Raw genomic sequence first — 13753 nt, 5'->3', positions numbered from 1 at the left:
TGAAATATACCTTACATTTATAAAAAGCATTCTTTGCAAAACTGACTGGTGAATTGGAATTATTTTGCTGCACAACAGTAATAACAATTATCTTTATATTCAAAGTTCCTGAAGGACAGATCACTTTACTTTCTTGAAGCAGCTCTCATTTTTTTTCATCCAGCTCTCATTGATCAGTAACTGGAATTTTGGCATATTTTCGTCCTTGTGTGTGGGTATCAATGTGTCAACACTAATGGTAAAGGCTACTCATGCTTTACTAGATTGGCACTTTTTTTTTTAATAAATAGTATGGTTTTCACTTGGTTTTTCTCCATTTTTTCCTTGTCTCTTCTCTCCATGTCACTTCCATTCTTTCTTCTTCCTAGCCTTCCTCCTGTTGTTCCAAGCCAACTATCTCATGAACATGTTCTGCAAATGGCAAACTATTTGTTCTGAGAACAAATCTCAACAATCAAAGATGAAAGCAACAATCAAAGATGAAGGCAAACTTAAGTTGATATGTTAAGAAATGCTCTTCATAGTTTGCTGAAAAGCTTTGTTTCTACATTTTAAAATTAACTGAGAGACGTCCACTATCTTCTTTTTAAGAATCATGAAGTCTACAGAGAAATAAGATGACCTTCTTTACTCCAACTCTCACAAAAGTGGTCTATGAAAACTGGTTCAGAAAACTCTTCAACTCTTAATTAATTTATATTGGCTTATCACCAACTTCCCTGTCTCTCCACAGTCCCAAATTTGAGTTATTAGACAGTCCCAAATTTGAGTTATTAGATCACCAGGAATGCAAATACAATCCATGACCAAAGATTTTAGAAGAAATCCCCACATCAGCCTCACAGATTTTTCAGACAGATTATTCAGCAATTTAATGTGACTATCATCTTCTTTTTCTAGCCTAATCACTAGTACTAAAGTGTTTGGCTGATTTTGAAAACAAGGAACTGAGAAGATAGCAGAAAGGGTGATTTCTTGCCAACTGCACATGGATAAAACCAACAGGGGAATCTCATGAGAGTGTTGCACTCATACCCCTTGCCTGCCTCCTGACCCTCTCCTGCTTTGAGCTTTTAAATCTTTCCCACTCTTGTTTCCCACTCCTGCAGGGTGTGACCTCCTGCCCAGCCTCCCAGAGCACAGCTATGAGCCCAGCGCTCCTGCTCTTCACAGCATCATTCATCTGTTGCCCATCTCAGCATTTTGCATGGGCTGCCTTCTGGCAACATTTCTCCCTGCTCTTTGGTTCCCTTCCTGGGTAGCCATGAGAGGGGCAGAGCAGGCACCCTGGCAGGCTCCTGCCCCTGCTTTGAGGGACACCTTGCTCCTGGCACAGAGCCCAGCCAAGCCATTGTTTTGAGCATTGTGCACAGGCAAGGCAGTAACAGGAAAACAACGGAGAACTGAAAAGCATCAAAGCACACTTCTTTTTCTTCCTCCTTATCCCAGTCATGTCTGTTGTACCAGAGTTTTTCTTGCTTGCTTGGCTGTTTATTTCTGGTGGGAAACAGAGGGAGTTGTGGCCCTGTGGCCACCAGCAAGGGCTTCAGTTGCTGCATTTCACACTATCCCTCTACAACTGGCTTGACTGCAGAACCAGCACAGGCTGTTTGTTTTCTCTCTCTGTTTGCTTTCATTGGCTGCAATCAGCTTTTTTATGGTTCCTTCATTTTCTGGGTTCCCAGTTAGCACCAGTAAACACCAATAACATCAATGCCTCAGATTTTTTGCCACAGTTGTGATAAGACATCTTCACACTGGCTGAGATGTGGCTTTTCACTATCAGCTGAAACTGATGGCACTGCAGCCCATCCCTCATAACAAGACCATGCAAACAGCAGATCTCAGGCTAAAATACTTCATATTTCCACTTACTGGGAACATTTTTTTCCAAAGACCATATTACACTGATACAGTTTTTGCAGGCATTGGGTATACCTGAGGGAGCAGGTCAAAGCCCAAGGACCTTCCTGGCACTTCAGCAGCACCCACAGCTCAGCATGGCAAGGGTGCGCTATCCTTTGGGCAGCCCAAATACAAGCCCTCAGAATAAGGATGTGTTCCTTCATATTTTATCTGGCTGTTATGGTTTGTACTGTGTCTACTGGCTGCTTTACCCTCCGTGCAAGCGAGGTACATACCTTCTGAGATTACCCCAGGGGGCAAAGTTAAACCATTGCGGTGTTGCAGCTGGCATAGATACCATGACATAAAGGCAGAACTAGAAAGGAAAAATGGATTATTTGACTAGATTTCTTAGTAAACAAGGAGGTAAATATTTAAAATAATTGCAGGCTTCGGCTTTTGAGGGGACTGAACTCTAGGTGCAAATAGTTACATGAAATCCTACTGTTTGCCTAAAATACTTTTTTCTTCCTATTAAACAAAAAAGAAATTCACTATTGTATTCACTTAACACTCATTTAGTAAAATCTATTAATCCTAAGTTTTGAGAACTCAATGTAATGCAGTGTTTTTATTACTTATTCCTGGGGGTAATATGCTTCTTTTTCAGGGGAAGGTGCAGTTCCTGACAAGTTTTTAAATCCTCCTAAAGTCTCTACATGCCAGCAGGCTGTGTATAGTCAACACATTTAGTCAGAGGACGGCATTTAGTTTAGGGGGTTTTTGAACAGTTGTGTTGCATCTCTTCTTTCCTCCCTGTCAAGTTGCCACAGGCACCTCTGGCATTCTCTGATACCTCCAGGACCATTACACGTAAAGGCACTTGGGATGTGGGAACAGCTGTGCACCTATGGAGTCAGCTGAGTTTCCAGAGAAACTGAGCTGTGGGTTATATGAGGTGTGGGTTGTTAGAGGAGGTCTATTACACACCACATTATCACAGAGGAATCTTATCACAGCTGAGTTTGATCTATGAAAACATTTCCTTTCCTTCCCCAGCCTAAACAGCCTCTCTTTTTTTTTTTTTTTCCCAAAATATACAAATAATTTCTTTAAAAGTTAACATTACTTTTTGCACATAAACTATGAAGAAACAACACCTCTGTGGATGTGTTAAGAAATTGTTAGTAGTGCCGACAGCATCCTGTAAGGACTGACAGGTAGACATTTTACAAGGAAAGTGTGTAACACATGAGAGCAGAGTTAGACTGACTCGTGTAACTACATGTAAAAGGCACTGCCAAAGCCCAAACTGCCTAATGGAAGCAATGCCCCTGTGGCATCCCTGGCAGTCCAGTTTCTGAAGCTGACAGTGAGGCAGCTGTCAGATGGAGCAGTTACAATGTCTTTCATCACATTTTTCTTGTTAAGCAAACATCGATAAAGGGCTTATTATGCCTGCTCTGTATAAGGAAAAAAAAATGTTCAGGAATTCTCCTGTCTGGAAATACTGCAAAGCTACCGAGTTTCTATGTCTACCTTTCCCTCCCATGCTATCTGCAGGCATGAGTGTATTACAACAAAAACAAACAAGCAAGCAAGCAATCAGAGAGCACAATCAAGAAGCCTGCAGCACTGCCGGATTATACAACAGGGATTACCACTGTGGGTAACTTGGACAACTTGCCTGACGGAGGCAGCAGGTCTGCTGAGAGCACTTGGAGGCTCTCCCAGGACTGGGACAGAGCAGGGCAGGCAGCCTGTATAGGCAGCTCACCTGCGCCCACCACAAAGATTCCCCCACTGCCATCCAGCCCCTGGCCACTGCTGCCACAGAAGCGAGCAAGGATGGAGTGACTCCCAGCAGGGATCAAAATCAAGTCTTTGATTCAAATAATTGTCATGGAAAAGAGGGTGGCTTGCCCTGCATTTGCTTGTAAATTGTCATGTGCATCTTTGCCACGTAAATTCCTGGTTCCTACTATCACAGGCTGCAAGGGGCTGCCATGGTTGTTTTCCTCTCCACCACTTCTCACCATAATTTGCTCAGAAGTTGCAAGAATGAAGTGATGCCGTGTGTGTGTGAGTGTGTGTGTGCTCAGTGCCCTAACTTTAGCTGACAGAGGAAACACTTGAAACCCTCCCCTTCAGTGTGCCTTCTCTGCTAAAAACCTGTGTGTATGAGCACAGGGAGAGGAGGAAAAGAGAGACAGGAAAAGAGAGAGAGACCCTGTAAGTGAATGGGTAAGGAATGTGCATGGAGCTGTGCATGGATAGATGTCTGATGTCTCAACTATTTGTTCAAAGGCAAAAGCAATACTTCCGACAGACGGCCCTCCCCTCGCCTGCAATAGGCTCCCCAGAATAGCAACAGCCTGTGTCACTGCAAAGGGCAAAGCCTTCTGAAATAGCAGCAAAGTTGTTCACGAACCACTTTGTGGTTTGCATTTGGTTTCAGCCAGCTTCAGGAACTTGTTGCCATGAGGAAAACAACCTGCCCTTTGCCGTCCGGCCGGGGAAGGAGCGCGGCGCTGTGAAGTGCTCCCGCCCCAGGTGCGAAGGGGCAGTGATGGTACCTGGGCAGAGCACGGAGGACCTCAGCCAGCAGAGGCAGACCATGAGCGCAGGGGAGGATGAGGAGCGCAGCCGGGGCTGCGGCCACTCCCGGCTCCCGGCTGCAGCAGGTAAGGAGGCAGGAGCTAAGTGCCAGCTGTTGGCTGATGCTCGGGGCCGGGGGAGAACGGCCCCACAAAGCCCAGGGACTCGTGGGACGTGCCTTCTCAGTTTCCAAAAGTGCGAGAGGGGAACATGTGAGTAAGGACGGGGACTGCCAGCTTGAATTTTGAATGAAGGTTTGTGTGATACTTGCCCTAAAAGGCCTTGGTCCTATTGCTCGTGTAGGTTCTGTCTGTTGTGTAAATAATTTTCCTTTATGAAGATCAGCCATCTGAAAGATAGGAGAACCTGCTGCCCTCTAACAACAGTGATCTGGTCCTTGCACACTCATCCCTTTCACCGGAGTGAGTGGAGGGAGTCCAGGCAAGCACTGCACCTGTCCCTGCAGGGGAACAGGTCAGGGTGGGGGGACAGGGTCTCCCTCCTGTTTTTATTTCCCTAGCGTTTCAGGAAGAAACAGGGTTTCTGTGCTGACACCCTCAAAAATCAGCTGTAACATTTATTCTGCAATAAGTTTTTAAGTGCAGAAACTGAATTTCATAGCTCTTCATCTTTGCTGTCCTACCCAGCCGGTTTTTTCAACTGCAGCATGGTCTTGCATTTTCAAACTCTTTCCTAGATGATAAGATGAAGGGGATAATGCCCCACAATCATGATATTTCTCAGCCACAAAGCTTATTATGCCTTATTATAAGCTGTACCCAAACAGGACAGCATGGTAATAAGTCAGAAATGACAATGTCCCACGGAGATTTTGTTCACTTTGAGCTGAATGAACTGATTAATACAAGAATATTCAGAAACCATAGCACAAATACTTTGTTGGAGTGTAATAGTGATCTGTCAAGCAATGTCTCTTGATATTGGAATCAGAGGTTAGCTAAGAACAGAAAGTCAGTAGGTGCACAGACACATTTAACATTGCCATTGGGACTGAGGAGAGCAGTGCAGATGGTTATAGGATAGCAATAAACAGATAGCAAAATTTCTGCAGCACATGGGTTAAGGTTAGAAGAGTACATGCAAATTGCACATCTGTCCTTACCCTCAAAAATTAAAGCAGTAGCTGAGGAATATATAATTACATAGTTAGAAATTAAAATAACTTGTTGATTCTTACTAGAAATGAACAAAACAAAACCCAAATGCCATTTCATGTAATGAGGGGACAGGCTGTCTGTTGACATAGTGAAATTACATAGCAGAGCAGTAAGAGGGGACATGGCCATGGTGGGTCTGTCTGGGATCTGCGTTCCCTGTCTTTCCATCATTTTTAGGGGGCTTTTGTTCATGAAATTTGAATATTGTTTACAAAGTACATTATGGCTTATACTCTACAAAGTATTCAGTGCTTCCCACCACTGGAGGAGTTTAGATGAGTGGTACATTTGTTTCCTTTGACCTTCTCTTTTAGTTCAATTTACAAAGTATTTGTTCTGGGTTTGCCTTTCACACTTGGGTGGGAGGATTCCCATTTGTCAAATGATTGTGATCCCACATGGCCCTGACATTATTTTTGGTAGGTCAGATGTATTCTAGCTAATAGGAGAAATGCACCTACTGAGCAGCTACTGGATCTAAAGAAACCTCAGGTGTTGGAATAGAGCAACAGGGTAAGATATATCTCTTTATACCCAACAACTGGATGAGACAGAGAAAGTGGCTGTGGCAGCACAGCAAAGACCATGATAACATGAAAATGGGAAAATTACCTTTTATGAGAAGCAAAACCATGGTTTAATGATGCGGCAATTCCCAATACATGCCATCAAACATTTATCCTAAAAAAAAAAAAAAAATTATCCTCATGTTATACACTTCAGCAAAATATTATTTCATGACAATTTGGGAAATTTAAATACTATATCCCTTGAAAGACATACTTTTTGTATGTCAGGCAGCACTCAGGTGGAAAGCAAATACGTTATTAGAGACAGCTTAAAATTTTCAAATACAGATGCTGTAGTTTTAAAACTTATTGTAGATAAAAGTAGATATCATTCTATTGAAAAAAAGAGTTATTCCATGCTGCGGATTTATATCTAGGCAATGCATTCAGCTCATTAGGGTTTTCTAACCTGTGCTTATTAACCCGTGGTTGACAGAACTTGAATTCACTTTCCAAAGGTCTAAATAGATCAAAGAAATTGCAAGGACTTAAAGAACTTTCCTGACAGGAAAATACTTCCCTTCCCTTCCAAACGGAGATGTTTCTCATCTCAGATTAAATCAAAGTAAACAGAAGAATGTACCATGGTGGAAGAGATTGTTGAGTCTCCTCCTATCAAAATAGATATATTTGCACCGCTTTCATAAAGTAATATCCCTACCCCCTTCCCAGCAGTTTTCTCTATGCACCCTGAATGATCTCTTGGGAGAAAGCAAAGAAAAACTACATCATAGAAGTCTCTGTCTGGACTAACATGGAGCATGATACTGCCAAACTAAGCTGGAAAGGGCTCCTTTCCCATATCTCTCTCTCCCATTAGGTGGGTGAAGAGTGCTGTTTCCCAAATCAGCCTGCTTGCATATCTTCCCTGATCATTTATCCATAATGCCTATAAAATACATGCACAGACCAAATACTGTGGCTTTGGAATGAATGTATTTTCCCAAATATGTGCTTGAAAGTGAGTAAAGGGGCACACCCTTAGTACTTGGCCCCGTCCAGCCTCATCGTCAGTACACTGTGCTGCTGTACTACAACTGCAGTTGGTCTCCTTTTCAGGAACCAAGCATAAACACTTCCAACAAATGTTCGTAAAGATAGGTTTGTTTGCCAAGTAGGGCTGCTCTTGACTAGAACAACAGTTGTGAGAAACCACTTTGTTTACATGGGAAACTAGAGAATAGACTTTCCAATCACTTGTCACATACCAGCCACACACTCATTAGCCATGGTGTTAGTGGCAGACAGAAGGAGAAAATTCTCTGGTAGCTATCATTAAAATATTTTATTCCCCTGGGCTGTACACTACCATGTGTTCTGTTGGCATCTCATAAAAATAAGAGAAATATATGTATAAATATATAAAGAAGCTTTTTGTAAAAAAAAAAAAAGGAATGCCTAAGAAGTGCCAGCAGCATCATTCAAAGTGACACTTAAAAGGATTGTGAGTACAACTACTGCAACATTTTTTATCTGGAAATGTTAAAGCAAAACATATGCTGAAGTCAGAGGGAATTTTGCCTAGAGGAAGGTCATGAAGGGAAACTGAGCAGATTTCAAGGTTTAACTCAGCAGGCAGTGGTGAGCAGGCAAGTTTTGGGTACCCCAGTTAAAACAAAACCTCATGGTGATATAACAATGTTTTTCAGTGGAATAGTGCCTGTGAGGGACAAGAGACACCAAGTGAAATACTGACTTTGTTGCTGCTAATGCAGAAGGACAATGTGTCTCCCTCTGCATCATGTCAGGATCTGCTTCACATTCAGGGGTGCTCTAGTTACAGCCCTCCACTATTTCTGTACAACTGTGGGTATGTGTCACTGGACACGTGAAGAAGGATACCAGCTGACCCAGTAAAAATAAAAAAAAAAAAATAAACATGAAGACATTGATCAAGTTGCTCTACTTGGAGAAGCAGTAAATATATGGGCTTGAATGCTTCCCTATCAATTCCCAGGTGTCCAAGCTCTACATCCAGCTTGCACAGACTGTCAGACTAAAAATAAATAACCATCTCAGTTTCTCTGATCTAAGGACCACAGGCTGATGTGAGCACAGTTTGGATTGTAAAGAACAGTGCTGGTGGTGGACTCTATCAAGATATTTGACATGACACTCTCATTCAGAAACTGAAACCAAACAAATATTACACTCCCAACATTTTAAGAATTAAGAACTATGCAGGACACAGACTTCAAAGTATCAATAGAGTACACTGTCCACGCTGCTGTGTTTCTGCTGGAGAGCCTTAAACTCTGTTTTTACCCCTCTGTTACTTACTGTTCTCAGTTTCTTGGAAGAAAATAATAGCAGATTATTTAACAGGGTGATAAAGGTGATGGGTGATCAATAAATGGGACATGCCACTGGCTGAATGCAATTTGGATGCCTTGGCCTGCTGACTGCAAGTGAATGTGCTGTCTGGGGTTCCTCTCTGCTAACTTTAGACATCTGCATCTGAGCAAGCCGCAGAGTTGCCTTTTATAGGCAATGGAGGGAAGTCGGCATCCGCCCTAATTCAGACGTCTAGAAGTGCCTATTTTTCTCCAGTGGTTACAAGAGAAATCTAGAGATGATGTAGGTGTCTCACAGTAAGGTAAGCTGAACCCTAATACAGACAAATGTAATGTGATTTGCATTCCTCATTAGGATAAAACGAGGCAGGCCATATTTAAAGGCAAGGCAGTGCCTTGGAAAGAATCCAGTCAAAAAAGAAGTAGGTTTTCCTGAATGATAACCAGAAGATAAGCTTCTATACATGTCTGTGAGAATCCTTGGACAAGTAGAGAGGGAAGTGTCCACCAGGACTGAAAAAAATTATGTCAAGTTTCTCTTTGACACTGTGTAATCACTGCAGGAACACTGGGTCCAGATCACAATTTACTGAAGAACTTGGTGGTCTGAAAAAGTTCAGAGAACAGAGGTTTAAATACTTAAGGGATTGGTGAACTTGTAAAGCCTCACAGGGTAAGTAGCTAAAAAAGGAGATGTCTGTGAGATGACCCAATGACAGGCTATAAGTTTGTACTTAGTGAACACAGTTAACTGTGGGGAAACGGAGAATGGGATCGGATGGCTGGAAGCTGAAGTTGTATAAATTAAGTCTAGAAATTATTTACAGATAACTTACAGTGAAAGCAATTAACCATTGGGATGACCTATGACTCAAAGTCATTGGTTTTCAATCACTAGACATTTTTAAATCAAAGCTGAGTGTTCTAAATCACCTGGTTCAGATAAAATGTAATTGCAATGTGTCAGAAGGATCATGTTGTGCTGTTTGTGAGTGTTAGACTGGATGAACACAATGCTCTCTATCCATAATATGTAAATTGAGGTAAATTCCTACATTAAATATATGTGGCTCAATGATGTAAAATATTCAAGAGATATTCAAGAAAGCACAAACATCAGTCCTGAAGTGTAGTTTGGGCAGAGCACTGCAATCAAATTAACAGTTTAGTTTCTGATATGCTCATTCCTTCAGCACAACACTGTGTTGTTATCAGCCCAGATTCCCTGCCAGGATTCATTGGAAGGGTATATTCTCCACATACAATAATATACAGTAAGCAGGCAACTCGAAAGTATAAATGGGAAGGAGAAATTATGTTTTGCAATGATAAAACAAATACTGCATGTGTGCATTGCAGGATGCAGCACAAAGCAGCTGGGCTGTAGTCAGCAGTACTTCCACTGAATTACTGTTCAATGGGTGAAGGAAGTACAGCAGGACCTAACCCATGCTTCTATTTAAAATAAGTGAAGTGGTCTCAGATACTGCAGATATAAAAGAAGAAAAAGCTTTAGAAATATTAACAGATCTGAACAACAACAATATAAAAAAAGATTGTTCCATCACTGGAGCATTTTGTGTATTTGTTTCTGTTACTTTCTTCAAGATGTCCCATCTCCATTCCCAATAAATCTACCACCCCCCCCACCTTCTGAAGGACTTTTCACAATAATCGCATTCCCCCTGTGTCCTTATAGCCCATCAAGATAAAACCATGTGCTTCTCCCCTATCTCTTGTCTATCTCTGGTTTGCCAGCCACACCAGCTCAGTGGCTGAGCGAGTTGAGGTGCATTTGTTGCACGCAGTGTCTCAGGGCTGCTGCTGTTTGGCTTCTGCTGTTTGGCTCAAAGTTAGGAGAGCTAATAGGTGATACTTATCTTAAGAGACTTAATGGGCTTAACTATCTCCCCTGACCCCCGAGGCATTGCTTATATTCACAGTTGTACTGTGCTACCCTCCATAATAACCAGTCTGCCTATGGAGTGGCTGCAGGGTGGGGTGGTGGAATTGTTTGCTTCTGGGAGTTGTTAAGACAACACAAGGTAACTTGGGCTGCATATGTGGCAGGGATCCTGCCAGCAATTTAGTAGGTTATGTGGCCACATGCCAGGGCTCTGGCACTGTTTACTTTAGCAGTGCAGATGTACTGCTAGGGCTGCTCTCCTTTTCTCTATTCAACATTTGCTTTTGAAATGTAATATCCTCTATCAAATGGGGCTGATCCTCACCAATGCGCTCAAAATTATTGGCAAAGAACTCTGAGCAACCAGTGTGATCAAAGGGCCTTAACGCCTTAGAAAAATGAGCTAAACATAAACAAACTCTGTGTATCATTTCCAATTAGACCATATACCACTCATTCCAGGAGAATTAACTAAATACAGACTCTGTTATGCTGCAAAAGCCACCTCTCCTCTGACATATCCCATCTCTCTAACTAACTGCAAAATCAGAAGTTGATTTACTCTTTTCCTAGTTGTGTGGCAGCCAACATCATGATGCAAGGAAAATCATGCTGGGAGGAAGAACGAGACCAACAATAACAAATTGATATATTCTTCAAGGTTTAGGGTGCAAAAGGCTTCACAGTTAGTAGAATATGATCAGTCAAATCTATCTTGTAACAATAAATAATGAATCACAATCGTATAAAATGAGTTTGTTTTAAAGCAGAGATTCAAAGGCATATGATCTGCATTGTTTTCATCATCTGTTTCTTGTTCCTGACATTATGGCCATCAAAAGCAATGCAAAATATTTGATCAAGATATTCCAAAGAATCTGACTTTAGATGTGAGCAAAGCCCAGAGAGTTCATGAGTTTACCTCAAAGATCAGTTTCCCTAGAATATCCCAGATACCTGCATCAGCTTGATGCTCACTGAATAAGTCTTGAGTTTGGCAAAGTGAAAACAATGGTACCAGCAGCCTTCATGTCGTCCTCAGGCAAAACAAAGGAAATAATAAGTGGTGAGGGAAAACTTGTTACTTATTTAACTCAAGGTTGAAGCAGTTTGGCTAAGAAATTTATGCTTTCCTTGCTCATGGTAGTCTAGTTGGATAGATGAGTCATTCTCAGTTTAGGAAAAACACTGAAAAATCTCAAGGCAAAAATTGCTTTCTCACCATTTCTTTTTGCAATAATATTCTGAAGCAGAAGGTTTAATTATTTAGGACCTGATCAAAACCTTATTGACTTTTGATCAGAAAGATATGGGACACAAAGGCATTAAAACTAAAGATTTTATATTCATTACTTTTTTTTTTTCTTTTCAGAAATAGCTTTTTATGTAAATAGCTTCCATGTCATCACTGCTGCTGGATGTGTATTGTACCTAACTGCTTTGCCTAAAAGTTACAGAGAAATTTTTTAAAACTGGTAGATCAAACAAAGTTATTATTAATTGTCAGAATGTTGCAGAAATCACTCTTTCAAGGTTTTTTGTTTTATCCTCTTATTTCAGGTTGTGGAACATTCACCTTTCTATCTTCTGCCATTGCTGCTATAAGTGGACTTCTGATGGGCTATGAGTTGGGCCTTATCTCCGGAGCTCTTCTTCAGATGAGCAGCATTTTAACACTCTCTTGCAAAGAGCAGGAAGTCATTGTAAGTTCCCTGCTTTTTGGGGCCTTATTTGCATCCCTTACTGGTGGATTTCTTATAGACAGATTTGGAAGGAGACTTGCTATTATTATTGCATCTTCTTTACTTGTGCTGGGGAGTCTGATTTTGCTGCCCTATGAATCATACGAGATACTCATTGTCGGCCGGATTGCCATAGGTATTTCCATATCATTATCATCAATTGCAACGTGTGTGTACATCGCTGAGATCGCCCCACAGCACAGAAGAGGCCTCCTTGTATCATTAAATGAACTCATGATTGTGATAGGCATTCTCTTTGCCTATATTTCAAATTATGCATTTGCCAGCATATCTCATGGCTGGAAGTACATGTTTGGCCTGGTGATTCCATTAGGTGCTTTGCAGGCTATTGCCATGTATTTCCTTCCTCCAAGCCCTCGGTTTCTTGTGATGAAAAATAACGATGAAGCGGCGAGAAAAGTCCTGGAGAGGCTACGGGAAACATCAGATGCTGCTAAAGAGCTTACTGTGATTAAGTCTTCCCTGAAAGATGAACATCAGTATAGTTTCTTGGACCTGTTTCGTTCAAAAAACAACATGAGGGCCCGAATGCTGGTAGGACTCACTCTAGTGTTTTTTGTGCAAACAACTGGGCAACCCAACATTTTATTTTATGCGTCGACTGTTTTGAAGTCAGTTGGGTTCCAGAGCAATGAAGCTGCCAGCTTGGCTTCCACTGGAGTTGGAGTGGTTAAAGTGGTCAGCACAGTCCCAGCCACATTTTTTGTGGATCAAGTTGGAAGTAAAACTTTTCTGTGTATTGGTTCTTCTGTTATGGCAATATCATTGGTCACTATGGGCGTAGTGAACCGTAACATACATGTGAATTTAACCAAGATCTGCAGAAGCCAGTCTCCAGAGGATTTCTCTCTCCAGAGATCAGGAAACTTCAGTGTCACCAATGGGAGTCTCAAAGACCTCTTTGCTGGCATGGCTTCAACAGAAAGATTGTCATTTGATGTACAAAGCCCAGATGTTGCCAGGACAGGAGAACTGAACAGGACTGCCCCGGCAGGAGGCAAAAGCACAACAGGGTCTCACGTGGAGAGTGGGGAGGTTCCTGTTGTCCTGAAATGGCTCTCACTGGCCAGCCTGCTTGTGTATGTTGCTGCATTTTCCATAGGTCTTGGACCAAGTAAGTGTTTAATTTTTCTAACTGTTTGTAACGTACATTATTAAGTGCTGGGATGACATGCCTGGCTTGGCATTAGGCAGTTCTTAAGCTGGGCAAAGCAGTGTTGTCTGTCAATATGCGCTGGTATTGTCACACACCATCCTGGTAGGCCTGGCATGTACTTTTTAGGAAGAGGTCCTGCCACTTAAGGCCAGTGACCTGACCTCCCTTCTGTTCACTGTAATTAACTGGTCCCTCTTCAGTAATTAACTGCTGTTAGCTTTGTACAGCGAAATTATGGAGCCCCCAGCTATCTTTCCTCTTTCTAGTCTATTGTGTCCTTCCACTGGGAAGGTTAGGATCTAGGCATTTGCTGCTGCTAGCTCCTAAACCCAAGATAATAATAAGGTCTGGACCTCTGTATGGTATGACATTGTCAAATATACAAAATACCAACCTGGCTGAGGATCTGTCCTTCTGACTGTGTAATAGTCTTCAGATATAGAA

General features: G+C 41.9%; 1 protein-coding gene across 2 annotated transcripts in view; it reads left to right on the top strand.

The window, feature by feature from the left end:
• The first annotated feature begins 4248 nt into the window (after window positions 1-4248).
• Window positions 4249-13753, top strand: part of SLC2A12 (solute carrier family 2 member 12) — a 30480-nt gene continuing 20975 nt past the window's right edge. For both annotated transcript variants that reach the window (XM_041423891.1, XM_041423892.1), the window contains exons 1-2: window positions 4249-4529; window positions 11951-13267. In XM_041423891.1, coding sequence (XP_041279825.1) covers window positions 4415-4529; window positions 11951-13267 — 1432 coding nt within the window. In that variant the 5' untranslated portion in view covers window positions 4249-4414. The remainder of the gene's footprint in view (window positions 4530-11950; window positions 13268-13753) is intronic.

The sequence above is a fragment of the Onychostruthus taczanowskii genome, unplaced genomic scaffold (assembly GCF_017590055.1).
Source record: "Onychostruthus taczanowskii isolate IOZ18803 unplaced genomic scaffold, ASM1759005v1 scaffold8, whole genome shotgun sequence".
In the NCBI taxonomy this organism is placed as follows: Eukaryota; Metazoa; Chordata; class Aves; order Passeriformes; family Passeridae; genus Onychostruthus; species Onychostruthus taczanowskii.
The sequence above is the reverse complement of the archived record's forward strand: the minus strand, read 5'-3'. Positions and strand labels throughout refer to the sequence as shown.